General features: G+C 46.6%; 1 protein-coding gene across 1 annotated transcript; it reads left to right on the top strand.

Annotated features, from left to right (window-relative positions):
• The first annotated feature begins 14,877 nt into the window (after nt 1-14,877).
• On the top strand, nt 14,878-26,996 carry LOC104551129 (carnosine N-methyltransferase 2). Its single transcript, XM_062005120.1, has 8 exons — nt 14,878-15,139; nt 17,413-17,474; nt 18,979-19,117; nt 20,760-20,812; nt 24,218-24,325; nt 24,439-24,569; nt 25,591-25,684; nt 26,641-26,996. The coding sequence occupies exons 1-8, from the start codon at nt 15,114-15,116 to the stop codon at nt 26,994-26,996; spliced, it is 969 nt and encodes a 322-aa protein (XP_061861104.1). The 5' UTR covers nt 14,878-15,113.
• The last annotated feature ends 755 nt before the right edge of the window (nt 26,997-27,751 follow it).

Below are 27,751 nucleotides of genomic sequence, written 5' to 3'. Positions count from 1 at the left end.
TGGTGGGCTCCTCGCACAACTGTGCTGGATGCCTCAGCCCCTCTCCTTGGCAGCCTGTGCAAAGTTGGGCTGCAAGCATGGATGGGAGGTGGGGAGATGCTGCTGTCTGAGCCCAAGATCATCATCTGTGAACTCTCCCCTTTGGAAGAGAGCTCAGCTGTTATGTTGCATTAGTACCCCTATAAATTACCCCTTCCAGAAAAAAAAGAGGTTGACAGGGACTTTTTTCTCTTATTACCAAGACAACAAGCTAGCACTCTCATATAAAGGAGAATTAGGGGAAGGTGAAATCATTCCCTTTCTCATTTCTGTACTTGGAAGACAGTCCTGGAAGTGTTACCTTCCCTAACCTGTAATGTTTTACCTTCCCTAGCCTGTAATGTGTTCAATCCCTTTTCTTGCCCGGAGCTGTCACTGAAATGTGAACTTTCCCATTCCTTGTGGGTAAGTTCAACTGCTCTCTGTGTGGAGGCTGAAGCAGACAAACCCAGCCCACACACAAGGCAGCACTTCATTTGAGTGCTGACCAGAGCCCAGCATTCATACTCATGAGGTCTCCCAACAACTTACTTCCCCCCCTCCCTAAAATAGGTGACATTTTTAATGCTTAAAAGAATGATTTTTGCCTTCAGAGTCAAGATGGAGCAAATAAATTCATCTAGATACTCAGCAGCATTAGCATGGACTAAAAACAAGGCGCTACCCTGTAATGATGGTGCAGAACTGCTGTCCTTGGGACAGTGCAGGTATCAGTGTACCTTCTCCCACCTGTGTCACATCAGGCTGTCTGACAGCCTCAGTGAGGCCCATGCCAGGACCTGGGCACCAAAGCACTGATGCTTTTTCTGTATGAGCACTGCTGGCACAGCATCAGCCTTGAGCCGTGGCACAGACTGCTGCGCACAGGCAGATATCACCAGTGGGGCTTCAGGTGGCAGGTTTCTTTGGTTCTTTATCCTCCAACACTTTGCTAGTCAATAATTCCAGTGTGGATACTTTACATGTGTATCTGTGTGTCAGTTTTTAAGTTTTTGCAGGATCTGAAGGGAAATGCAACTTGGTTTTTGGCTGTTTGCTCCCTCATTCAGCTCATGGATGGATTTTGCTGCTCACGTCCCAGACACACTAACTCATTCTGGTAGCTCTCCCTTCCCTTGATTATACTTTTCCCAAAGTCAGAAGCAGGGCCAGTCCAAGTGATGATACAAGTTGTGAAATGGCTAAAGATGATGGTGCCATTTCATGGGAGACACAGTTATCTGTGTCTGTCATTGCAGTCAGCAGTGAAGGCGATGGGATGCTTTGTGCAGTGCAGCCTGGACTTAATATTCTTTTCTCTTGAGATACCTCTCTGACCAGTGGAGTGCATGAATTCATACTCCATTTGCTTCTGTTCCACTTGGGGGCTGATGGAAAGGTGGCTGTGCTAATAGGGTGCAGTACAGGTGCCCTTACTGAGTCAAACAATCTCATGTTATGATAACAGCTTTTCCATGTGAGAAGTATTTCTTTTTAAGGAATAGAATTACTGTATCAGCACAATCTACAAACCCAAGGGGGACGACCAGCTTAATTATTGCTTGCTTGAGCAAAAATGGATGTGTAATGGCACAGAACAAATAGCATAAATAAGCCTGAGATTATCTCATAGTATCACAGAATGGTAGGAGTTGGAAGGGACCTTTAGAGATCATATAGTCCAACCCCCCTGCTTAAAACAGGTCCACTTAATTTCAACTACCACATTCTGTCTTGAAATAAAAACAGCTCCGCTTCAGTTCATGGAAGTGGAAGAATTGGCAGTGTTCTTGCTGTTCCATGTTAGCAAAGAGTTAAACTCTTTAAAAGTATTAAGCAGTAACAGGTTTGGTAGAGGTAATGTATGAGGATCTAGACAAATGTCAGCCAAAGCTCTGTGTATTCAGTGTTTTAAAAACATACTCCAGTAAACCTGATGTGGCTGCAGCAAAGCAAATGAAGATTCATGGTGATTCCCTGCATCAGCCAGGACTGCAGAAAAGAGGTGGGGAAATATCCACACTCAATAGAAACACATCCTATTCCAATTTGTCAAGTCTGTTACAAGTGATGTTGCAGTCAGGAGCAGCTTTACTTTGCCTGGAGCCCAGGCTGGGCTTCCTGCAGTGCCTGTGTGCCTGGGCTTGTTTTCATGCCATGATGAATGGCTTGGTTTTGAAAAAGAATTGGCTTCCCAGGTCTTCCAGAAACCTTTGAAGAAGCTGAGCCCTGGCACCACGATGTGTCTCATGGCATGGCCATAGGACATCGCTTCTCAGGGTGAAAATCACTGCTGGGGGGTGGGGTGGGTGGGTGAGAGCTGCTCCTGGGGCTCGCACGCACAGATGGGATTACAGCGTGGGAAGTGATGGGGGCTCACGTGAGGTCACCCTGGGCATCTGTGGAGAAGCCTTTATCTCTTCAGGAGATGTATTTAGAGCAGCAAAAAGGGGCATCCTCAGGAGCGTGAGGCAAAGTTAGCCCTGGTATGAAGTCACTAGAAAGATGGCAGAGCTCAGTGTCTGTGTCACTTTTGATGCTGTTGTTAACACTCTTTCCAAGATACTTTGGTTCTCTCAGACTTGATACTTCGCAAGACCAGCTGCTGCTGGTGGGTGCTGGTTCCTTTATACTGGCACCATTGTGAAGACGAGATCCACCCTCCCAACTTGAGATTTGTTTCTTCTCCAGACTCTGACTTTGGAGTGCAAATGAAGACATGACAAAGCCTAAAATGCAGCATTATTTCCATTCAAGTCTGTGTAGCTTATGAGGAAGCTAAAGGACAGAAGTAAAACAGCTCCCTCTTCTTATTTTTCCACCCGTAAGCGCTTGTAGAGGTGTTTTGCAACCTTGCTGTGATGGCAATAAGCCTTTATCTGAACAAATTGATCCTGAGATACCAGGGTTTGTACCTTGTTTGCTGCCGCTTTGCCTGCTGTTTCTATCCTGGCTCTGAGCAGGTACAAATAATGAATTAACTGCTGGATAAGCCTCTTGCTCCCCTGAGCAATTATTCGGGCTTCTGCCATAGCAGACTCAATTTGTCCTGCAATAAGTACAATTTTCTGAGAAGTTAGTTCTGGTTCAGGCACCAATCATCACCCGCATCTGCGAGGCGTGGGTATGTTTTGGGGGCCAGCCAGTTGTAAATCAAGCTGTCAGACTGGCACGTGAAATAAACACATCTTCCAAGTGCCAAGGTCCTTCTGGGGATGCAAATACACTCCCAGCTGCCTGTGACATGGAGTCAATTAATGGAGAAAGGAAGGGCGTCAGATACACGATGATCTTGTGCACTTGGGTGGTGTGTTAGCAACCTCTGCTTTGCTGTCTCTGGAAGATCATCACTAATGATTTAACATGAATCTAAATCTCATACTTGTAAAATTTGTTTGCAGAAGAGGCTGCAGGCTAGGAAAGGAGGTGCTGGTTAGAAAGGTTATTTCATACATCTGCTAATTGATTCTGGGCCAGAAGAGTCATTAGGTAGTAAGAAAGAAAATTGTGTCAAATGGAGTGTTGGAGCAGCAGCTGGCATGCAGCAGGCAGGCAGCTCTACATCTTACACACACATCTCCACCAGCTGAAAGAGCAAATTCTGCTGGCTGACACTTCTCACAGTGAGACCTCAGTCTGGAGATGATGACCTGCTCAAGGTTTTATTAGCTTTAGGGCACTCAAACACAGTGTAAAACAGAACAGAGTCGGCCAGAAGTTTTTATTTTGCACTTCTGTTTATGTACTGTATTGTCCATGTTCCTGTTGCAAAGAAAGGAGTAGGATGAAATTTCCAAATCCTGATAGTTGGAGGGAGGGTGGTAAGGGAGAGCCCTGGGGTTCTGCAGAGCAGCTGGAAAAAGGCTTTGAGAATCAGAGAGTCATTGAAGTAATGCCAAGCATTGTTGCAAGACAGAAAGTAATGAGATATGCCAAAGGACTTTAAGGTTGCATATGAAGAAAATGGTGTCGTGGTGAGCTGCTGCTGGTTGCTTTTGCGACTGGGCAATACCTGGAATAACAGCAGGATGTGCTTTGTATGTCTCTCCCCTTCCTGCTTGCTCTCCCACTTCATACTGCTGATGAGCTGAATCTGACCATTTCCTTTCTTAGAAGCACGGGCAGCCACCTCCTCTCCCAAGACCAACTGCAGGGACCCCTCACTATGCACAGCATAAGCTGCTCTCTCTAAAACCTCTCTCTGCCCTTCCAGCCTTGCTTCTTTCCCAGCATCTCTCCCCATTGATGTCTGCATCACTCCCTGCTCACTTCCAGCTGGTGACACTGGACAATTTGTGCAAGTCACTTGCTTAACTTTTTTCCCCCTTAGTTCCATCTGTTGTTACCATGAGCAGTATGAAAACCTCACCCCAGCTTGTCTGCAGGGTGTTGGATTCACACAACACTGACAGGACCTGTGTGCACAGCCCAGGGATGCCAGTGGTCCTCCCAGGCATGTGCCAGGAGCCCTGGGCCTGGGTGAAGAGCAGCTGGGGATGGATGTGAGTGACATTTTGCCACCTATCTGACATCAGCTACCTCAAGTGTCCATCAGACTTCCTCTGCACATCAGAGATGGAGCGTGTCCTGACCGGTAACAGCCTTTTAGGAGAAGAGAGGAGAAAATAGCTGTTTCCTATCTTCCCTCAGAGATCCTGAGTGCACAGCAGAGGGAAGAGCTTTTCAGAGGCTCCTCCAGTGACAGGAAGCCACAGTAGATAAAATAACCCCTCCATTTTCCTGCCCTGGACTGGGTGAAAAACTTGTCAAATTGCCTTTTTGCTGGGTCTAGTGAGGTTTATGAGACTTTCTGCACCTGCTCCATCAGGACAACCACCATTTCTTTATTTGCATAACACTTTGCTGAGTCAAATTTGCCTGCTGTGTTAAAACAAATGATCTCTGTAACCGATGCTAACTATCTGCATAATTGGCGTTAATCAGCTGTGAAACCTCTGCACAGCTCCAGTGTCTTGGGTGCAGATTCCCCATAGGTAAATGAATACATAAACTTTCCCTGTGCCACACCATTGTCCGAAATGCAAAGGCCACTGTTGAGAGGCTGGCAGTGAGATTTTATGGTCCTGTGCTCGGTCTTTAAATAGATGCAGAATCACAATGTTGCATCCTGTGTACTCATTTTCAATATATGATTGAGCATTTACTGGTACCAAAAGAGGATCATTAGATAGCATGCCAGCTGCAGATGAACACTACATTGACGATGGCTTGTGGCACGGGAGATGTGTGCATTTTATTAACGTTGACTTTTCCAATCCACGGCATCATAAAGGACTTGGACGTTTGCTATTACAGTTGCAGACCTACCTTAACTTGACTAAAAGCAATCACAGTGTGGGAAATTAGGTATGAACTGAAAAATAATTAAAGGCCTGGTGACAACTTGATAACGCCGTGTAATTAAAATGTTGGTAACAAATCCTGACTTTTAATTTTCTCACTGTAACTGATCCTAATAATCGAGATCAAAACCATCTTCACTGCTGTAGGGAAGCTTGCTCATGTCTGTATTTTTTTAAGGAGGGGGAGGAAAAAGAGATGAAAGTCATATCTCTGGGTTATGTCTGCTACCATGCTGCAGACGGGAATGTGCCAGAGCTGACCAGCAGCTTCCCTCCAACGCTCTTTGAAACAGATTAAGCTGCAGGAGGTACCTTCAACAGGGCCTGCAGTGTTTTTGTATTTAGCATACACTCCTTAGGCAATACTGAGTGGAAGTGATCAGGAGTATTAATTTTAAAGCAGATGACAACTATGTGTTGGCAAACATGAGATCTGCGGTGTGGACCCGGGCTGTACAAATATGGGCCCAATGGCATAAGCCATGGAGCACAGCTCAGCTCAGAGTGAAGAGCTGTCTGGGTTACACTGAAGCTGATTCATCTGCTTTTCTTTCCTGGGATTTTTGAACCAGTTGTAGTCTTAGAATCATTTTGGTTGGAAAAGACCTTGAAGATTGGAAAGACCTTTAAGATTGTTTGGTGCTGGTCCTCTCGTGACTCCTCACGCCTACCTGCCTGAAGCAGTGGGCCACCACCCAGTTCAGCATCTGGAGCCTTTTGGGGTAAGTAGTTAAAATCTGGTTGGGGTGAAAAGAAATGAGATTTCATGACCACAGTAGAGAGCAATGATAGGAGTAGAGAGCCAGTCATCACCTGTCATCACCTCAGTGGCCAGGAAGGACTTATGTTACTGTGGCTGTAAAGATGACTTAAATGGTATCTTTGTCTGAGAAGATGCAGGTAGTTGGGCCTGACTTTGAGGGCTACTGGGGTTGCTCCTGCACCTCTCTATTGGCTGAGGTCACCCCAGGAGGATGGCATGGGAGGCTGCAGGGGCAGCTCTATCTGTGCTGCATTCCAGGGAGTCGAGCTCGGCTGGACCTGGTGACAGAGAGTGAGGAAGCCCTGGCACAGGCTGCCCAGGGAGGATGTGGAGGCTCCTTCTCTAGAGGTTTCCAAACCCATCTGGACACATTCCTGTGTGACCTGATGTAGGGGAACCTGTTTGAGTAAGTGGTTGGGCTGGATGATCTCTAGAGGTCCCTTCCAATCCCCACTGCTCTGTGGTTCTGTGATTCTGTGACCTGTCCAGGGTGCAGAACTCATTGAGGAGCCCAGCAGAAGTTATTCATCACTAAGGGTGCAAAGAGCTCTTAGGAGAGCCTTTTGGTTTTGGGTATATTCAGGTAAAAATAAACCACTGAGGTGTTACAATGGCACACAGCTTACAAATTGGAAATCTTCCATCATTTTGCAAGGTGATAGAAGGTTGTCTGTGCTTGCTGTTTGCAGGAAAATAATCCCATTTTCCCCTTGAATGTCCTGTAAATCTATCCACATGCACATATACAATTTTAACATACAAACTAGTCATGACCATACATTCTTTGTCAAACAAAACCATATTATAGCAATATTTTGACGTAATTTCAAAGCCACATTTAAATAGCATTGTTGGAGGCTATGAGCTGCTCCAAAGAGCTGCAAAGCTGAGGCTCTCCCTTGCTGCCCTTTCTCCATTGGCACAGCTTGTTTTGGAGGCAACACAGAAAAGACTTTGTGTGAGCAGTGCCTCTCCATAGCAGCACCTCTTCCCCTGCATGCATATCATGTCGTTGCATTCATCTGTATGTGTTTATTGATTGGCTTTATTGAACTGAATTTGTCAGTGAGCACAGTGTTGCTATCTCATACAAAAGCAGGCAGAGCTTAATGCACATGAGCAGCGTTTTGGCTCTGGTTGCACATGTGGGACTAGAAGCAAGTGCCTTATCTGCTCTGTTATCTCATCCACTTCTGATCCCCTGTTGATTATTTGAATATTCTTCACCTCCCATTGGACCCCTCATTGGAAACTCTTTGAATCAGGTATTGGCTTTGCTATTCAGTCTTAATTTGGGATTCCAGCAAAAAGCAAACTGTAAATAATAAACAGGAGTAGAAGGCATTTCTGTAGGTCTGGGACACTAGAGAATGCTTGGGGAGAGACTACACACCTGAACCCTGGCTGCCTTCACAGAATCACAGAATCTTAACAGCTGGAAGGGACCTCGAAAGATCATCCAGTCCAACCCCCCTGTCAGAGCAGGACCACCTAGTGTAGGTCACACAGGAACTCATCCAGGTGGGTTTGAATGTCTCCAGTGAAGGAGACTCCACAACCCATTTAGGCAGCCCCTTCCAGTGCTCCTTCACCCTCACACTGAAGAAGTTTTTCCTTGTGTTTCTTTGGAACCTCTTGTATTCTAGCTTGTAAGCTCCTAGCTTGTAGCTTGTTCTAGCCTTCCCAAGGGCTAAGAGATCTTGAGATGAAATAAAACACCAATGCCTTGCAAAGCACATACTCTGCTCTGAGGGACTGATAATCTCAGTGAGCAAAAGGAAGAGCTGTTGTAAAAAGTCATTGCTGAGATCTTGCAATAGACCAGCAGTTCCCCTACTGCATGGCATCCATCTTCAGCAAACTCAGGCCCACATTTAATGAGTTAATTAAATGAAATTTAATACATTTAATTTGCTGTAATTTAAGCCATCTCTCCTAAGAGCTGCTGCTGGAGCAGATGGGCTGGAGGATGCACAGCTTCAGCAAGGGTGCAACCAAGGCCATGCCTGCCTCAGGGTGAGGGTGTGCCAGCAGCTGGTGTCACAGCCTCATGGTAGGGCAGGGCCCTGCAAAGGACAAGAGGAAATGGGCTCAAATTGCACCAGGGGAGGTTTTGGTTGGACAATAGGAAGAGCTTTCTCACCAAGAGAGTTAATCAAACATTGGAAAGGGCAGCCCAGAGAGGTGGTAGAGTCACCATCCCTTGGGATATTCAAAAGACACATAGATGAGGTGCTGTGGGATGATTGGCTTGGCAGTGTGAGGTTAGTGGTTAGACTTGATAATCTTAGAGGTCTTTTCCAGCTGTAATGACTCTATGATTCTGTCCTATGAAATGCTCCCTGCCCCATTTTGGGGATCTTTGCACGTGCTGGGGTAGCTTGGCCTCTGGAGGACCAGCAGCAATTTGAGGGGATGCATCCTGCACGTCATCTGTTCCGGCTTTGTAGCTTTTGCCATGGCACAAATCCAGGGGAGGATGAAGGTGGATTTTCCAGGCAAGAGTTTCCATGGGGTTTGGCTCTGTTGCCTCTGTAAGAGCTGAGCAGAACAGCGGCAGATTGTAAAGGGACTCAGGGCCCTGTAACTCTATCAGTTGTGATCAATTTTTCAGCCGAGTTAGTAATACACCAGAGAGCGTGTCAACGTGCTTTATGGAGGTCTGCAAGTGCCTACCATGGCTAATCCATAAAGCTCAAATGGTTTCCTGGAAAACAGACATTTTGTTGTCACCATGAGGAGACTACAAAGCAGCAGGGGAAGAAAAATAGAAGAAAAACAGAGGAAGGCTGCAGAGAGCAGGTAGGAACGGCCACTGCTGCCATCCCAGTGCAGCCCTTCCACCCTCTCACTCAGCAAAAGCCATGGCATGCACTTCTGTTTGTTTTTAATGAAATCTAACAGTCCATTTCCAGCAATTCTTGGAGATGTAATTAAAAACGCAAAGCAGCCTATTGTCCCCCCACCCCAGTCCTTTAAACAAGGATTGCTACAAACTGTTGGCACTAGGTCTGTGCTCTAAGCATATTCCCTACAAAAGGCATGTCATCACTTAAATACTTGAATGGTTCCCCCAGTTTTCTGAATTTACCATTATAATGTAAGATTATTTTGCTTTAAGGGTGTTTACCAAAGCATTTTTACTGACTCTCCATGTGAGCTGGTTATTCTGCCTGAGATACCCTGACACTCCACTCCTCCCTTCCAACCAATGAAAGCTTTTAAATGAGCCCAGTTTTGGGCTTCTTTCGAAGCATGTGTGTTTCGAGCCCTAGGCTGCATTTTGGGTACCCCACCATATTACAGAAGCTGGAATTTTATCACTGGAAACAGTGATATGTTTCCATAGGGTTGATAACAGCACCAACTATCCTGACACTGATGATAAAAACGGTAAGAGTGAGTGCTCACTGCAGAAGCCCAAGGTGAATGGAGGTCAGAGATGAAAATTAATGTCTAGTAGGAACCCTCCTCACTCCCTACCCCTCATAGCAGTACTAACGCATTGCATAGCTTCCCATAGTCCTTATGTGCTGATTGTGTACATCTGTGGACTCCTTCTGCCTTAGACACCAGGGCTGAGGCTGCTTACACCTCTGCCAAACCAATCTGCCTGATTTTCTCTCTCTCATTCATACGAGAAAAGTGGATTTCAAAGGAGGAGGAAAAAATAAAATGCCCAGAGATTTGACTATTGAGCCTGAAGAAAATCTCCTGGCCTTTTTTTTTGCCCACAGTAACTGTTCCAAAGTATGGCCATTTTCAAAGATTACCACGTTGCTTTTTCCCCCACTGTGTTCAATATAAAGCACTTTTCCTTTCCATAGCCTGTACAAGAAGACTAATCCTCAAACTGAAAGCCAAATCCTTCACTTTTCCTTCTGCTGAGTCTCGATGCAAAGAATAACATTCCACAAGTGGTAATCACAGTGTAGCTGTTGCCTAAAGCCTGGTTGGGACAGGATGAAGAGTCAGGGAGCGATAAGTTTCCAAACGACCTCTGTCAGCTCTGAAAAAGAAAAAGCAAAGACAACATCAGCCCGTGTTAGAGGGAAAGGGCAGCTCAAACACAACTAAACCGGGAGCTGAGACTGAAAGAGCAGAAGAATGTCCTTTTATCCCCATCTAGTGGCTTTAGGTAAAGTAGGTCTGTAGTCTCTCATTTGTATGTTTACTCATCTCTCTGGTAATGGGATGTGCTGAATGTTAGGCAAGCCCGTTGTTAAACTTGCATCATAAGTGCTGGGCTGAGTCAAAGCTGCTTCTTTTGATGCATTCCTTCTATCCATTTTTAAAATAAATGTTCCTCAGTAAGTTTTCAGGTTTTCAAAGAGGTTTTCCCCATCTGTGCTCACTTGTGGCAGCAGAGAGCTGCTGTGCTCCAGTGGGATGTGGAGAAGGACCAAGAGGCATATTAGCTGCCTGATATGAATACCAGGGTTTGAGTGATGGCAGAACTTACCTTGAATGGGAACATTGCAAACATTGACCCAACTTTCAAAGAAACATTAATTTAGCCAAGGATATTCTTTTTAAGAGCAGGACAAACCAGATCAGCTAAAACTTCTGTGAAAGGTGAACATCCCCCAGGACTTGTACCTGGTCTCCCACTGTTTGCTGGCCTTGGTTATCCAGAAAAGAGTGACTCTTCCTCTATTTTATTAAAAGAACCACTCCAGTTTTGTAGGAGATTTTTGCCTGTCAGAGTGGCTTCTCCTGGAGTGCTTTGGCTGCTCCTTGTGCTCAGCTCTTCCTTTCACATGCTGTGGTGCCTTGCCCTGAGAAGAGGTGAGTAAACCGACCTTCAGTCCTGACCCTTTATTCCAGGTGCAATGGGAATGCAATCAGTAGCATTAATGAGTCAATGCAACTTTTGTGTTATTGGCTCTGTGATCTCTTGATGGCCTTAATCAGAGCTCAGCCCCTGTGAATCTCTGGGTCTGCCAGCAGTTTGCATCACTTTGCAGCATGCTGTGGTTAATGCAAACTGCCCAGCTGTAACTCCTGCCCCTGCAGACCGACTTGCTCTCGGTTACAGACTGGTTGGTGAGCCCCACTGAAACACAGGAGCATTGCTTTAGCACACCAGCACCACTGAGAAACCTTAACATAGAGCAAAGCTCCCGCTGTGCTGAGCTCCCCTGGATGTACCTCCCCCTCAGCCATCCCAGCCCTGTGAGGCTCCCTTTTCACAGCCTTGCTTCTTACCAAAAACTCCTGTTCCCTTAGTTCACCCCTGAGAACCAGAAAAGCTTCTCAGGGATGGGTCTCCACAGCCTTGTTGTTTGCACTGCTGACTGAGCCAGGGACAAAGCCTCTTTTGCTGGCAAGTCTCTGCATTCTGGATAGTGGGGCTTGCAAATGCTCAGAGCTCAGGGCCTGTGGGCTGTGTTTAATCCTGCTGACACCATGCTCCAGCACACGCTGTCGACAGCAGCACAGATACAGCCAGGGAAAGTTTGATACTGAGCATATTTTCCTGGCTGAAGATCCATGAGCGCTGGAGGGGTAAAAGGCACCTTTGGTCTTTGGTCTCAGGGAGACTTTTTGTTTTTAACACTGTATGGTCTGTAGAGCAAAAACTGGTCTTTACCTTCAATCAAAGAGCCTTTTCTTGAATGCATTACTGTTGGACTCTCCCTCTGCCCTTGCCTTAACTCTGCAATTACACCTAACATGAGATATGACCTCTAGTCAAATAGTTTGAAAAGGGTGGTTTTAAAAGGTCTGGAAGAACTGTACCAGCAGCCAGGCTTTAATAAAGAGGCAGGAAGGACTGTATTGAAAGAAAAATAAATTGATCTCCAGACCTAGATGCTTTGCTTTTTGGGGAAGATGAAATGAAACTTGGCTGGAGAGGCTGGGCCCAGCAGCACTGAGTGTTTTTCTCCCTGGGGAAGGATAGGTTCTACTTCCCCAATGTCATCTTTTTCAGTCTTTATCAGAAGCCATGTTATTTTTCCTAAAGGACATAAATCCATATAAAAGCAAATACTGCTGCTTGAACTCCAAGATCAGCTGCTGCCCAGGGACTGTTAAATATTTAATAGGATTAATGGAAACCAAAAATTCTTCCTTTAATGAGAAATCTTATCTTTAACTATCAGGAAAATGGGTGCTACAAAATTGCTGGTTGTCTTCCTCTCTACCAGCATATGCCTAATGCAGAATAACATGTTTGGACCAAATAGGAGAGTAGAGAAGCTGCTGATTAAACCTTAGAAGATTTGTCTAGGGTACTGAAAACATCTGACTGATGCTGCAGAGGAAAAGAGCTCAGCTCACAAGGAAATCAGAGTTACATTACATGGGCCTTTCTAGGTGGAGCTTAGAGGGTCTCAAAGAATAAACTAGTTAATGCCATGAGGAACCCTATAAAAATGCCAAGAACCTTCCTGACACTCACCAACCTAAACCTTGATCACTGTTTAGAAGATAAATGAATGGAAAGATGATTTCCAAATGCCCAGACCTTCCTGCTCTGACGGTCTGGGGCTCATGGAGCATCAAGGATGCTCAGTGCTGTGGGTGATACCAGCCTCGGGCAGGTTCCCCTCTTGGAAAACTGAATGACCTATTTCTGTAGGATTGGCCCCAAACTGACCTCTACAGCTGCAGTGCGTGGAGGAAAAAAACACTGTTGCTTTGTTTAATTCCACTGCAACCCAGCTTTAGCTTTAGCCATCATCTCACTGATCAAAACAAAAAAACCCCAGCTTTTTCAGTTGGCACAAAAACCACAGTTCAGAGCAGATTTAGTCCTGAGCTTGCCAGAACAACCAAAAGCCCAGCGTGGGGAGGGTACATCCCCCAAAGCCAGTGGGCCGCCGGTTCCAACCCACAATGTGTGGTTGTTCCCAGTGCCAGGGGAACAAAGGCTGTTGTTGTAGGCTGATGCCAGCTCAGCAGTGGCACGTGCCCATGGGGAAGGACACAGCAGGCCCCACGGGGAGGGCTCTCAGCCCCCTGAGATGTACAAGGCGCTTACCAAGGGCTGTGCAGCTCCTGGGTGCTGGAGGTTTCTCCACAGCTCCTGTTGCTCCGTGGAGGTACAGCTTTCTGCTAGGACCTGCTGGCTGTCCATCCATGGTGGTGAGAGGATGGGGTGCAGAGGTGGAGGGGCAGAGTGGGTGGTGTGGCTCAGCTGGGAGGAGGGAGAGGTGTGTGGGAGGACATGAGGAAGCTGCAGCTGCGAGTGCAGGACCTGGCAGAGAAGCAGCATCACTCACCAGCACATGGCTGGGGCTGGGGTCTGCCATCTCAGGAGGAAATATATAGAGATGCAACTGTCTGATGTTAAATCAGCCTGAGTGGTCAAACAGAAGCAGGAACCAAATCTGTGTTTAAAGCTAGAGAAGAGCTTCAGGTCTTTCCTCACCTTTGATGGGAACATTCTGGTTGAGAGCAGTGCTGTGGCTGTTTCTAGCATCACCTGCTGCTGCAGACTTGCCTTGGGGTGCAGATGGCTTAAATTCATTTGGAAGCCAATTCTAGTATAAACCAAGGCAAGTCACTTGATGGTGAAATGTCCCCACCCGAGAGGGGGATCCCTGGCCTTTGGAAACAATGTGGGGCAGGTGGTGTTTTGAGGGAGGACTCTTAGCAAGGGATGAGGTTTTGTTTGTCATCTGCTAAATCTGTTCTGCCCGTTGCCTCTAGAAAAAGGGAGTGGAGATTTCAGTCAAAAGAAGCCTCAGTCTCAAGGCTGAATCCAGGTACCTGGAGCACCCAGGATTTTCTGTATTTATAAGAGCGACCACTGCATTTGTGTTGTGCCATCCCATCCTGGGTGACCTCCAGCCACCTCTGACTTGACCATCTCTCCTTCCAAAAATGTTGCCTTGTTTTCTAGTCCCCATGGCTCAGCAAGCAGAGTGTGAGCAGCCTGGGCTCACTGCCTCTGCCCCAGCTGCCTCTCTCCTCACAATGTCAGGGATAGGGGCAGCGATACCAGGCTGCCTGTGGGACTGCGGTGTCTGCTGGCAGGGGATGCTTTTATGCCCCATTTCCCCCAAAAGAAAGGGCTACCAAGGTGATTAGAGGCCTGGAACATCTGTTTCACAAAGAAAGGCTGAGCGACCTGAGGCTGTTTAGCTGGGAGAAGACTGAAAGGGGACCTTATAAATCTTTATAAATCCCTAAAGGGAGAGTGTTGAGAGAATGGGGCCAGACTTTTTTCTGTAGTGCTCAGTGACAGGACAAGGAGTAACAGGCACGAGCTGGAACAAAGGAAGTTCCATTTAGAACACGAGGAGAAACATCTTTGCTGTTGAGGTGAGGGAGCCCTGGCACAGGCTGCCCAGGGAGGGTGTGGAGGCTCCTTCTCTGGAGGCTTCCAAACCTGCCTGGACACACTCCTGTATCCCCAGATTGAGGGAAACCTGTGTTAGCCAACCCTCACCGTTCTGTGAGTCAGACAAGTTCAAATGATTTGTTCAGGTCTCCGGGCAGCCAGCAAGTCTCTCTTGCCTCCAGGGAAAGCGGGGATACACCAGTGAATCCCTCGGTCCATTCATCAGGCAGTGGCACAGCAAGGAAGCAGGAAAGCTTCCAGTCTGGGCAGGAGAGACAGGATTCAAAGCAGGTTACAAAGCAGAAACAGCCCCTGGGTTTGCCTGGCAACAGCTACCACCTCTTCACCCCTTCCACTCAGGTTTCAAAGCTTCGGAAGCCTCAATCTGTGCCTTTATGTTTTTATGCCCTTGAAGCAGCGCCGCTCTGTGAGATGAGGACAGCCCCGCGGACGTCAGGCCTCGCGCATCGCCCGCCTTGGCCCCTCGCTCCTTCCCCCCGGGGGCTCGGGTTTCCCCTTCCCACTCCAGTGACGCTGCCTGTCCCAACAGGTGCCGGCGGGGTTACTGTGGCCTGGCAGCCGGGCGGGCGGCTGCCGCGGAGCGGGGCGGCCAGCGGACATGCTGCTGTAGCGGCCAGGCACCTCGCTAGCCCCCGGCACAGCACCTGCCCCGGCCATGGACCTGGCCCCGGAGATGAAGAGGTACGTGGATTTTGGAAGGGGGCACGTTTCCCCAGTGGAGCCAGGCCCCGCTGCCCTCTGCCTCTGGATGTGTGTGTAATGTGGGAGCAGCAGCAGATGAGCCTGTGTTCTGGGAGGGACGGGGGCTGAGCTTGCTTTTGTGAGGCTCCTTAGCAGCCTAAGCTTCTGTGTAAGGAATTTATGGGTGATGAAAACAGCCTTGTGATTTGTGTTGCTAGAAACATCTTGAATTGAATGGCTTTTTTGACTGCATCGCTCAACGTGACACTGAATTCCCTCTGTGCCTTGCACTTGCAGTCCGTACTGCAACCTGCTCAGTTCATGGAGGGAAAGAGGTTTAACCTTGATGACGGCAAGCTCTGACTTGGCTGGGAGCTGTGGCAGGACCAGCTGCCCACGAGCATCCTGCTCCCTGGCATCCACTGCTTCGCTTCTGCTGTTGGGCATTAGGGTCCTGGGATGGGCAGCACCAGCCCAGAGTTTTGCACTCTATTTTCAGATCTGGGCTAGATCTCACACCAGATTTTAAAGCAAGTCTGTTTGTTTGTTTGCAATAATTAAGCCTCTTTCACTTTCCCAGCATCAAGTGTTAATCAGTTTTAGAAACCCTGCCTGGGGAAAAATAGCAAAAGTCTTGGTGGAAGAAGTATCTTGGCATCCTCCGTCTTGGTGAATACTTGTGTCACAGTCTGTCCAGGTCACCTGGCAGGTGTCCTGGGATGGCTGGAAACACTTGACCGGTCAGAAATGGAGTTTGTCTCCCAAGACCCTGGGAGCTGTTCCTTTCTGTGCAGGGGAAGCCATGCTACCCCTTGGCATTTTAGTGAGAGATTTATTCTGAAAACCATCTTGCTCGGTTCAGCCAGCTGAGAGGACAAAATAGTCCTCTGTTTTGACAGGCAGAGATGGACGAGGTCAGAGGGTTGAGTAGAAATTGGAGGGACTGGCCTGCAGCCAAGCTGGAGCTTATGGAGGTGGGCTGAGCTCAGGCTTGTGTCTGCTGAACTTCAGTGAGGTGTTTTCTGGGGAGAAATGAGGTCAAGGTGGTGGAACTGAGATGTTTGATGTACCTTGTGGGAGCCAGGTACGTTACGTTGGCAGTGAACTCAGATGGAATTGAGCGGTCTTGCAGGACTCTGGCAGCACTCCAACGTCTCTGAACCTTCTGGGACATCTTAACCTTTTCTTGCCTTCATCAGCCAAGGCAGTGTGTTATTTGAACATGTGGCCACTTCCTTGCTACCTGCTAAGACAGTCATTACACGTTTGTATCTCAAAGCCTCACTGTAAGACTCCCTTCCTTCTTTTCCCACCTTCTAGCTTGTTTCTTATTCAGCTAGGAATTTTTTCCCTAGCACAGCGTACATGGGGGCTACTTGCTGTTGTTGCAGACTGCTTGTCATGAAGCATTTTTTGACAGCAGAGCTTTGGGAGCAGCAATGTGTGTAAAGCCAGGTTGTGCAGGATTATCACCCCTAAGTCTTGCTGTGCATCTCAATAGTGGAACGTCAGCCTCACCCCAACACTTCATTTGCAGAAGTGAGGTCCTTGATCCAGTTTCAGCGCTTTCTTTTTCTAGTGGCACCTCAGCCCTGTTTTATAGATGAGGCAGGTTGTCAAAGGAAAATGAAGATGTGACTTAATTGCTGGAAGTCCTCACAAAAAAAACCCCACCCTAAATCAAGTATGAAAACATGTGACTAAACCAAAATGCTTATGGTCAATTGACTTCTTTGACTTTTAGCCTTGAGTCCTCTACCTTCTACAAGTTACTCAATGAAATATTTGCAGCCAGGAAAGTGTGAAGTTAAAAAAAAACCAATAAAAAGCAAAGCAAAAAGGTCCCTGAAACACTGAGTCAAGCAGATCTTTTAGTACCTCAGATGCTGAAGCTCTCTATAGACTTACCTTAATTTCACTGCTGTTTCTTCTACTCCATTCATGGTTAGAAGATTCACAGTGTTAATACTAGTTAGTCTAAAGACTTCCATTATATTGCCTGGTTAATGATTATTCAGAGGCAGGAGAATCTTCCCCAACACCCCTCAGACACTGGTGCAGGTGGCCAGCTCGTTGCTGACACTTGTGTTTGATCAGCTAACAGAGAGGGTTTGCCTTCCTTCAGCCTAGTAAAAGAGAACAAATAGCATGGATTATCAGGCGAGGAAAAGTTGTCCTGGAGCATCTTCCTTTTGCTCTGCATTTTCAATGCAGCTTCAAAAAAAAAGCGTGCAGGTTCTTCAAATAACTGAAGTGCTATACTTTCCTTGCAGGAATAGGTTCCCCAGCATGAACTTTGAAGCAGAGATTCTGACAGCTCCACACGATAATTCAGGTATTTGGGAGAAAAAAACCCCACAAAGCTTGATGAGTAAAATGCCCACTCAACTTGCTATCACTACCAACATGGCTTAATTCATAGAATTAGAGATTGGTAGGGGTTGGAAGGGACCTTTAGAGATCATCTAGTCTAAGATTGTTTGAAAGAAAAATCAAAACAACAAGCCCAAAACCAAACCAGGACAGTAAACTGCATTCCAGGTGATTTCAGGTTTGTTAGGGCACAGTTCAAAGTGTTGAGAATGGATATTTGTAGCTTTACCTCCCCTAGGGCTGGACATAGGGTCTCCATCCACACCTGCCAGAAACACAGATGTCAATGACATGTGGCTTTGGAAACAGCACAGGCATTCAATCTAAGCTTGTGCAGTCCTGTATGAGACATTCATAGCTTTATTACTGGTGACAACTAAAAGCAGATGATAAATAAGCAGCTCTTCAAAAGGCAAAATGAGGATGAAGATGTTCTGCTGAGTCCTGTCCTCCATCCTCATTTCATTGAGGAGGAAAAGTGGGGGTTTTTTCCCTATTAAAAGCTACTTTACCAATGCTGATATCGCACCTTGAGGCTGCCACCACAATTGCCCTCCTGCTGCAGCCCTCTCTCTGAGATGGACCCCAGAGCCAGTACTCAGCTGCTTGGCATCCTCTTCAGAGCCTCAAGTCTTAGTCTCATCGTTGCTACTCAGACTCAAGCAGCTGGCCAAAGCTCATGTCCTGGCAGCAGTGCTGTTATTGGGATGTGACATCAGGAAAGCAAGCTTTTGCAGCAGTTGCCTGCAACACCTGGAATAGCCCTGGGTGTTGTTTCAGAGCTAGAAATCTGGGTCTCAGCCACCCACATTTGAGCATGAGCCTGTTCAGATGAAATGCTTTTACCATCAGTTGCCTTCCTGGCCATGAGCTGCAGTTCCCAGCAGGGCATCCACACTCTGTGACGGTGGATTGTGATCCCATGCCAGCAAGAGTCAGAAATGAAGTACACAGGGCTGACTACTTTTGCTTTAGTTGCAGTTGGCAGGGTTTGTGTTGCATCACCCCTAACAAGCGTGGCAAGAGCTGATGATTTCAGTTACACTGTCCAGCAGCTGCATGAGCAGCAGCCCCTCCAGGTGTGGACCTGCTCTGTGATTCCTTTCACCTTCTTGCCTTGAATCCTCCAGAGAAACACTGATTAGCTCCCTTTCTGCAAACCAAATGCCCCATAACTGGCTAAACATTTTGGAGTCGTTTTCCCCAGGCTGACTTGTAGTAGCAAGGCACTTAACAAATATGCTGATGTCAAAGGGCATCTAAGAATAATTTTCAAACCCTGAGCATGAACAGGTTGGAAAGTGTTCTCATGAGCCCTGCATGGATGGCTCCTGAGCCATGCATCCTCCGTGCCATCTTCCCACACCTCTGCCTTCTATTGGGTTAGGTTTCTTCCACCAGGTAAGTGCTTTGATCCTTCATTTGCCTTGAAACCACTAACACATGGTTTGTGTTTCTTTCTCAAGAGCTGTATGTGATCCCTCCCATGAGAAGTCTCACAGCTGAGGAGTATGTAGAGGCCTTTAAATCCTTTTTGGATCATTCGACAGAGCACCAGTGCATGGACCAATTCAACAGGGAAGAAATGCCCAGCATCATGGCTGGGTAAGGAGTGCTCCCACCAAGGTGGGAAAACCATCTGTTATCCTGGGAGGGCAACCTGCATGCAAGGGTCAGCAAACATTGAAGGATTTTCTGGGGCAGGAGTGAACTTTTAAAGTGTTTCAGTTTTAAGCCCCCTAATAGCAGTTTTGAGGATATTCTGTTTATTGACTCCAGAATATGTGCTGTTTCAATTAATACACTGTGCTGCCTCTCAGCTCACGTTAAGGAAAGAATCAAGACCTCATTTCCATGTCCATCTCTTTTCATTAGCTGATTATCCAAGGATTAAAGGCTGGGGTGCTTTGTTTGTTTGTTTCAAAAGAAAGCTCTCTTGTGCTCTCACCCTGCTTTTGGGACTTCATCCTTCAGCCTCAACAAAACCACATCTCTAATTCTCTTCTAGTGACTAATTGTTGGTTTTCTCAATCTCCTAAGACTTCCTTATTTCCATCCTAAGTCGATTTGCATTGCTTAAGCATCAAATGATAATCAGTTTTGTGAAGTATTGATGTAATGCATTAAGCCTGGATGACTGCAGATAGTTTTAGAACAGCTTAGTTCCAAACCATGAGAAATCTCTTTCAAGTCTGGGTAATATTTGAATGCTACAGAAACTGTGTTCTCCATTGAGAAAAAAAATCTAGGCAGGCAATTTTTTATTCTCCAGATCAGATGTAGATAAAGAAATAAGAAACAAAATAAGAATTAAAAATGATACTTAATGTTACTTAAAAAATTGGTACTTGGAATTTTAAATGATGCAAAATACTGTGCCTTCCTATGATGCTGATTGTGGGTCTGACACAGGGTTTTGACCCTTATCATGGCTAAGGCTCCAGCATTTACTACTCATTCCCCTCTTCTTGAATCATTGCTATGGTGATTCCTGAGACTGTGTACAGGAAACTCAGGTCCTCCTGCACAGTTCATGCCTGAGAGCAGAATAAGGCCATAAAGCATGTCAGAGCAGCCAGGCAGCTCATGTCTGGGCTCCTCATTCTCAAGCCAGGCTGTTAGTAAACGTTCTGCTAGGAACCACATCATGGGGGAATGGAGGGGTGGGGGGTCTGGCTTTTCAAAAAGTGATTTTAGTGAGATAAAAATGATGTAAGGTTCTGATCTTCCATCCCAGTTTCAAACCAAGATTCATGCTGGAAAGAGAGGATTGCCAGTCACCTGAACAGCCTGATTTTTTACATTTTTCTGGGTATTTATATGCAATATTGGAAAGCCAAACTTGTCTCCTGAGGGTGTAGAGGTTTCACCCCAGCTCACCTTGTCCCTGCATCCCATCCAGCCAGGCACAGCCCCACTGCCCCCAAAGGGAACCCTTTGCCTTGGGGTTCCCCCAGGCCTTTTTGCATGGTGCCAGACACAGCTTGAAGAAGAGTCTCTGGCAAAGGATGAGAAACACTATATCCTGAAGCCTACTGTACTTTGAAATATGAGCTGGCTAATACGGGGCTGACTCCCACCAGGCAACTGGTTATGGCTGGGCTCCAAAGGGATGCTCAGATTTCTATCCCAATTCATGAGGCAAAACATGAACATTTCTGGGCCAATGTGGTATCCAAGGTACTAGAATTAAAACTTGAAGTCCTGAGACATGGTGTGGGTAAGTAACATGTACTTATCGTTTCAGTCTCGGCAATGGAAAATCGACTATCAATGTTCTGGGCATTGGAAGTGGCACAGGTAAGGGGCTTTGGGGCACTGCTGATGTTGGGGAGGGGATGGGGGGTCCCCATGGGTAGCAGAAAGTGATATTGAAATCCTGAGCAACGGGCATAAACTGGGGTGTTAATAAGAATGTTTCTCATTGAAGCCAAGAATGGCAAATGGGGAGTGGAGCTGGGTCCAGAGTGATGCTCCCTCCCTTCTTTCCTTCCCCATTTCCCTTCTGAAGTTCTGCTTCTCACATCTGTCCAAGAAATGACATGAGTGCAATGGTTTTTAGCTTAGTCTCTGCCTCTTCATGTGTCTCACCTGATGTCTCAAAGCAAGGAGTCTTGCTCTAGGTTAGGTGTAAGAGCACCTTCAAACCTCATCAGACAGACACATCCAAGAGGCTGGTTCAACTCAAAGTCCTGTCTTGGACTATCCCACCTGAAGGGATCTCTCTTTTTGCTTTGAGTTAGGGATCCTAGAAGTCAAAGCTGGGCAACATTCTGCTCCAGGTGGTACAAAACCAGTTGGCCACAACAATTAACATGGGACTATATCAGCTGTTTCAAGAGATGTTTCTTTGTTCCTACCATGCTTTTATCCAGTGACAAGTAGAGTTTAACTGCAAATGATACCTACCTCCAGAGAGACACCCATCTTTTGGAAAAACAGCTTTAAATCTCTTCTAAATGCATTTGTGTTTTGGAAAAAAACAAAGCAGACAGAGGGAAAAAAAAGTGGTGAAGCAGCCAACTTTGCTCCTCAAGAAAATGGGAGAAGATAAAAAGTAGTGGCAGTTCCATTTGTCAGAGTTTGCCTTTGCTTTAAGAAGGATTTTCAGCTGAATTTTAAGTGTTAATACTTTCAAATGAAAGTATTTGTCTCACTTTTTGGGGTTTTTTTTCCCTTTTTTGACTTGTTAGCCGGCAAGATAAAAAAAATAGCATTGAATTGTTTTCCCCAGTTGGGAATATGTTGGAGCATAAGAGAAAGCAATCAGGAGGAAAGTGTTCAGTTCTCAATTACACTCTGTTTTCATTGAGTAACATAAAACCAAAATCCTGACTTTGAGGAGACACAAGGGAAAAATGAACTTTTGGCACTGTCCTCATTTTTTCTTATTTCCTCTTCAGAAGATGTTTTAATGGAAAAGTAAAAACTCTAAAGTTGCCTGAGTTTCCTGGGTGGCTGCCCCTTTCATTGATGGGACAGGGGTCCAGGCTCACGCTCCCTCAGTTTGCCCACAGCTCCAGGAGCTGAACTTCTGTGGCAGGGCAGGGGAGTGAGTGAGTGTGGCATCGAGCAAAAGGTTATATCTGATCCCTGACCTTTCCAGCCTTGGACTCTGATTTCACAGAGCCCCCAGAATTAGTTTAGTTGATGAAAATATTAATGGGGATTAGTGACCAACTCCAGAGCCTAAAAGACTGTTGGCAGGTCCAGATTGCATTTTCTCATTCCCCCTGTGTTTTCCCATGGCCAGTTTAACTCCTTGGGCAGTAAGGTCCCAGCCAGTGCCAGCACAGACTGCTCTTTGCAGGGGGATTTCACCCCTGTTCCAACCTTGCTGTGGTTACTGCTGAAGGGTTGTGGCTAGCAGTGTGAGTTGGAACACAGAAATTCCTGCTCTCAAGCACTGTATTTTGCTGCTCTTTTTTGTGTTTCACTGTTTTTGCAGACACTCTAGTTGAGGATATTTCCTGCTCTTGCAAAGAGTGGATTAGGGCATTTTACAGAAATGGAGTGGAAAAAAAAGCCCAAACAGCTTTTAAAGTATCTATTGTAGTGAAGTGAGGGTCAGTCTCTTCTCCCAAGTAACAAGCGACAGGATAAGAGGAAATGGCCTCAAGTTGTGCCAGGGAAGGTTTAGATTGGAGACTAGGAAGAACTTTTTCACTGAGAGGGTTCTTAGACACTGGCACAGGCTGCTCAGGGAGATGGTGGAGTCCTCATCCCTGGAGATACTGAAAAGATGCATAGGTGAGCTGCTGAGGGTCATATCTTAGTGACAGGCTCGGCAGTGTGAGGTTAGTGGTTGGACTTGATGAGCTTAAACATCTTTTCCAACCAAGATGGTTCTATGATTCTATAATTTGCCTTCACATGTGTCTCCAGGGCATGGGACAGCGACGCTCTGCCCTGAGCCTGCAGGGATCTCACGTCAGTGCCTCTAATTGCTGGTGCTCCTCACCCCAGGCACACACTGACTGGCATTTATGACTGTCTACAGTGATTCAGTTGCTTGCTACAGGGATCTTCCTTCCTGCCAACAATATTAGCCTATGCACTCACCTTCAATGGGTGCAGCCGTGGCCTCTTTCCTCGTGCTTTTGGCTGCTGCCACTGCATTCCTCAGGGGTCTTGGATGTTTTTCTCCAATTTCAAAGGACTCATCCTTCCTCAGATGCCCCTGTAGTGCTGGCATGGCTGATATTTCTCTCCTTGAATTCTACTTACTGCAATGCTTGCCAAAGATGACGACTTTTCTCATAGCTGGTGCACCAGCTGAAAGGCTAGGGAGGATGCAGTATCTTGTATCAAGACCTCTGTGTGTGACATTTCAAGGGTAGGATTATTTTTAGGCCTCACCATCATCTACAGACAGAATCCTTGCAGAGGTCCACCCAAGGTGGTCACCTCTGCTGTTTATTTCCACAGTCCCAGATGAACCAGATGGACTTTGTACACTTGGTGGCCTTGCTGGGAGAAAATGAGTGACCTACATCACCTCCAAAGAGGCTGGAAATTTCCTAGGACAGAAGGACAGACCACCACTTGCTTCTCCAGAGATTAAAAAGCAACAGAGGAGCACCAAGAGCTTAATTTTCAGGGCACCTACACACACATATTTGAGCCTCTACTTTATACCCCATGGTAACTTCTAGTTAGTGGATACCCAGAGCTGAGAACATGTGACTGGTCCCTGAAGAGGGAAGATGCAGGGTGTTGTGAGCCAAAGTGTCTTTCCCCTTGCCATGCAGGTCCCTGGATGTCAGAGCTGTGTCACATCGGCAGCAGAGCAGCCCTCAGCTCCCTGGGGCAGTGCCTAAGGCCTGGGTAACCCTGTGCCACACTGGAGTTACACAGCTGTGCCAGTCACTTCCTTGCACCCATTCAAATGTGATGTTTTGTCAAAAGCTGATGCTTGCTGTGGTTTTTAAACATTGATCTTTGATTACTTTGACCTGTTTGTTCCATGACCCAGAGTGTTGCCATTAGCAGGTTCCTGTGATGTTGCTTATCTCTTCCTTGTTCTTAGTCTTATCTGTAGCTATATGACCCCTGGAGCAGAAAGATATCATGGCAAAACTATCTGCAAGGTAGAACCTCACTTCTGCTTGGGGGCATTTCCCACAGCAGAGCTGGCAGCTGCCCCAGCATCCTTCCATCACATTTATATACCTTTCAAAGTAATGCATGTTGTTTATTGAATAGGTGAGCAGGATTTGAAAATGATCAGGATACTGCAGGCTGCACACCCAGGGGTCCTTATTGACAACGAAATCATAGAGCCCAACCCACAGCACGTGGCAGCTTACAAAGGTAAGGCAGTAGCTGCCTGCCTGGGGTATAGCGAGGACTGTCGGTTGGAATGATGAGGGGTTTGTTGTTTCTGGTTGGTGAAATTCATCTTTTTCTTCTACTTTTTGAAACAGAGTTGGTGAATCAAGCTCCAGACCTGCAGAATGTCTCTTTTATTTGGCACCAGCTCACTTCCTCGGAGTATGAACAACAGGTGAAAGAGAAAGGTGCATGTAAGAAATTCGACTTCATCCACATGATCCAGGTAATGCAGTTTTGCTTTAATATAGCAGGACTAGCTCTAACTGCTCCATTTCTACTGTAGCCATCAAATTAGGGGGACCAGAGCAGAGCGCAGCTCTCCCATGAATGGTAACTTCTGCAGAGCTCTACAAACACCAAACCTCATTCCCCACCCATCCTGATATTGGTCTCTGTTTTTTACTGCTTTAACTGCATAGGGTGAATAATAGAATAGGAAAAGTCTCAGACTGTCACCTAGAGGACAAACATTATGCTTTGCTGCTGCAAAAGGCTAGAAGCTTTTTGCTACATGAGAGCAGTTTGGATGGCATTGAATGGATAGGTCGGTGAGGGAACACCTGTGGCATGTTCTGGGCCAGAGATTTCACTGCTGTGTCTCTGACATTGGTGGCCCTGATGCTGAATGTGACAATTATGTTCTGTGAAAATCTGTTATTCTCTCACTTTACTGGCTTTTGTTTCATCTTTCTTTTGTTTCATTTTGCTTTCATTTTATTAGAGCCGATTTCACAGCTGGAAATGATTTCAGGGAGTTGCTGGCTGGGTCAAGGGTTAAGTTACAAGTCTCAAGGACAGCCTTTGAGACGAGCCCTGCTTTGTCCTAGTGCAAATTCCTCACTGTCTGGAAAAGACCTAACCTGCTTGTGGCCCAGACATGGCTGAGAAATGCTCTTGGCGATAAGAACCTGTCACAGAAATCAAAGGACTCCCCTCTGTACATATTTTCCAACCATGAAACTGCACTGGGCTTGAAGGGGAGCAATGAGCAAAGGCTGGTGACTGAGGCTGAGCAGAGGGTCCCTGGGTCTGACCCCAGGCTTCTGGTGCTGGTGAGGAGCTGGTGATGCTCAGTACCATAAGGCATCACTAAACACGTGTGCTGAGCCAGAATAGGCTGGAAGGCAACTGGGAAGTAATTTAAAACAAGAACTAACTCTATAGAGAAAGGGGTTTAAGCCTATGAAGGGCCATTGCACTGTGGAGGAGGAATAATAACCGTGTGTAACTCCTGTCACTTCCAGATGTTGTATCGTGTGGAAGATATTCCCAACACTATCAAGTTTTTCCACAGCTGCCTCAACCACCATGGGAAACTCCTGATCATCATTTTATCAGGTAAGAGGGGCCTTTATTTTTCATTTCTTTGTGTTATTTTGAAGTATAAGAACTGCAAATATTCATCGTGGTTTTTAGTAATGCTTATGAATTCAACAAACACTGTATTTCATAGGGAACAAGTGATCTTAGGCTTAGCTTCACAGACCCCAGCATCTGATGGGACTGCATAGGTGCAGCCCTCATGCTCTTGCTTCCTTGCTTAAGCAGCAGATTAATTGCTCTTTAACTCACACAGACCTCCTGCTGTGAAATTACTGGCTACAGAACAGTGTAGATACTGATTCTTCATGGTGGAATGGGCACTGTACAAGCTGAGCTCTGGGAGGACCTATCTTTAGTGCACTTCCCAATGCAAAGAAGTGACCCAGACAATGCCAAGACCAACAGCATGGCACTTAATTAGAAAAAAAAACCCCTCAAACAAGTGTTTTTCCCAGTGTCCCATTCACAGATCCACACCTTGTGGTGCAGTGGATAAAGCACACTTCCCTACATTTAGCAATAGAACTCCCTTTAGCATTACTGGTAGGCTGTTTCCCTTGCTAGCTGGGACTGCCTTTTCAGTTATGTATTCTCTGATGTATTACTAAAATTGAGTTTCACTGCCATTCACTGCCAAGCAGTGAATGGGTAACGTGCATGTGCAGGCTCAGTGCACTGCCAGATCTGTGTGTACTCCTGCTTTTGGGCAAACCTAGTGCTGGAGACCATCTCCTTGGAGTTTCTTTGAAACAGGAGAGTTTTAGAAGGAGGGCTGAGGGAGATGACAGTTTTTCCTCTCTCCAGGCACAGTCATGTGTAAGTGGACTCAAGTAAGGGGAAAGCTCTTCTACTGCTCCTGGCAGTGTCTGAGCCAGCAACGAAGAAGTGTTTGAGAGTCATTGATGAGTTGTATTAGCTGGTATTTGACTGCCTTGGCTTTGCAAGGGTAACCCTCCCTCCTCCTCTGGCAGAGAGCAGCGGCTGGGCCAGCTTATGGAAGAAGTACAGACACTGCTTGCCTCCCACCGACAGCGGCCACTACATCACCTCCAACGGCATCACGGACGTTCTGCAGAGACTGGGGGTCGAGTACCGCGTGTACGAGTTCCCCTCGGACTGGGATATCACCCAGTGCTTCGTGGAGGGAGACCCAGCTGGAGGCTGCATGATGGATTTCCTGACAGGGACAAAGAACTTCCTGGGCACGGCGCCGGCGGGGCTGAGGCGGCGGCTGCAGGAGGCTCTCTGCCAGCCCGAGTGCAGCAGCAGGAAGGACGGGAGGATCCTCTTCAGCAACAACTTGAGTATGATTGTGGTGGAATCCTAGAGTCTGGACCAACTGCAGAAGGAGGGTTGGGGTGGGCAGAGGGAGGATGTGGTGGCAGAAGGGCATAGCAAGAAGGCAACTTGGAGGTGAGAAGGTAAGAAAAGCTGAGTTCAGCCACAGGTTCCCACTGCCAGGGCCAGCGGACACTGCAACACCAGGGATGGGCTCTTTGTCTCAAGTCAAGAAGGCCAAGACTTCACCTTGCCTATTTAGTCAAGCCTTAGGAAAACATTTTCTGGAAAGTAAAGAGTTCTGTCTCACTAAAAGCCTACAGGGGCTCTTTTTATATAATGGTATGGACTGTGTGCCTTTGGCACTGAGATTCCCACTTTTCTATATAGCCAATATGTTTATATACCTAAAGATGTGTCTACACAACCAGGTGCTGCTTTGCAGCCAGGAGGAGGCTGCAGCCCCAGTGCTGGCTGTGTACAGACCCACTGCTTCCAAGGCAAGACCAACAGGTTGTTCCCTGCTGCTTTGCATCCAAGTAATGTGCCTCACTGCACTCAAACATGAGCTGTAAGTTGCTCTGCATTAGGCTATTACACATGGTTTTATCAGCATCGGTATTCACTGCTCCAAGTGTCTCAGCATCTCACAATACAGACATATCTTTGAAATGTATCAGCCTTTCTCTTTGGATAGTTTTTTGGGTCCCAGGGTGACACTTGCCCTGTGCTCTTTCAGGCAGATATTAATTTTGTTACTTTCTTACTGCTGTTTTTCTCCACCTGAAATAAAAGCAATTTAAA

The sequence above is a fragment of the Colius striatus genome, chromosome 11 (genome assembly GCF_028858725.1).
Source record: "Colius striatus isolate bColStr4 chromosome 11, bColStr4.1.hap1, whole genome shotgun sequence".
NCBI lineage: Eukaryota > Metazoa > Chordata > Aves > Coliiformes > Coliidae > Colius > Colius striatus.
Note: the sequence above shows the minus strand (reverse complement) of the source record. Positions and strands in the feature narration are given on the sequence as shown.

Coding starts and splice junctions, on each gene's coding strand:
- LOC104551129 (XM_062005120.1), top strand. CDS start 15,114: ATGGACCTGGCCCCGGAGATGAAGAG. Junction 19,118..20,759: donor ATGCCCAGCATCATGGCTGG/GTAAGGAGTGCT, acceptor TTATCGTTTCAG/TCTCGGCAATGGAAAATCGA. Junction 20,813..24,217: donor GGGCATTGGAAGTGGCACAG/GTAAGGGGCTTT, acceptor TTTATTGAATAG/GTGAGCAGGATTTGAAAATG.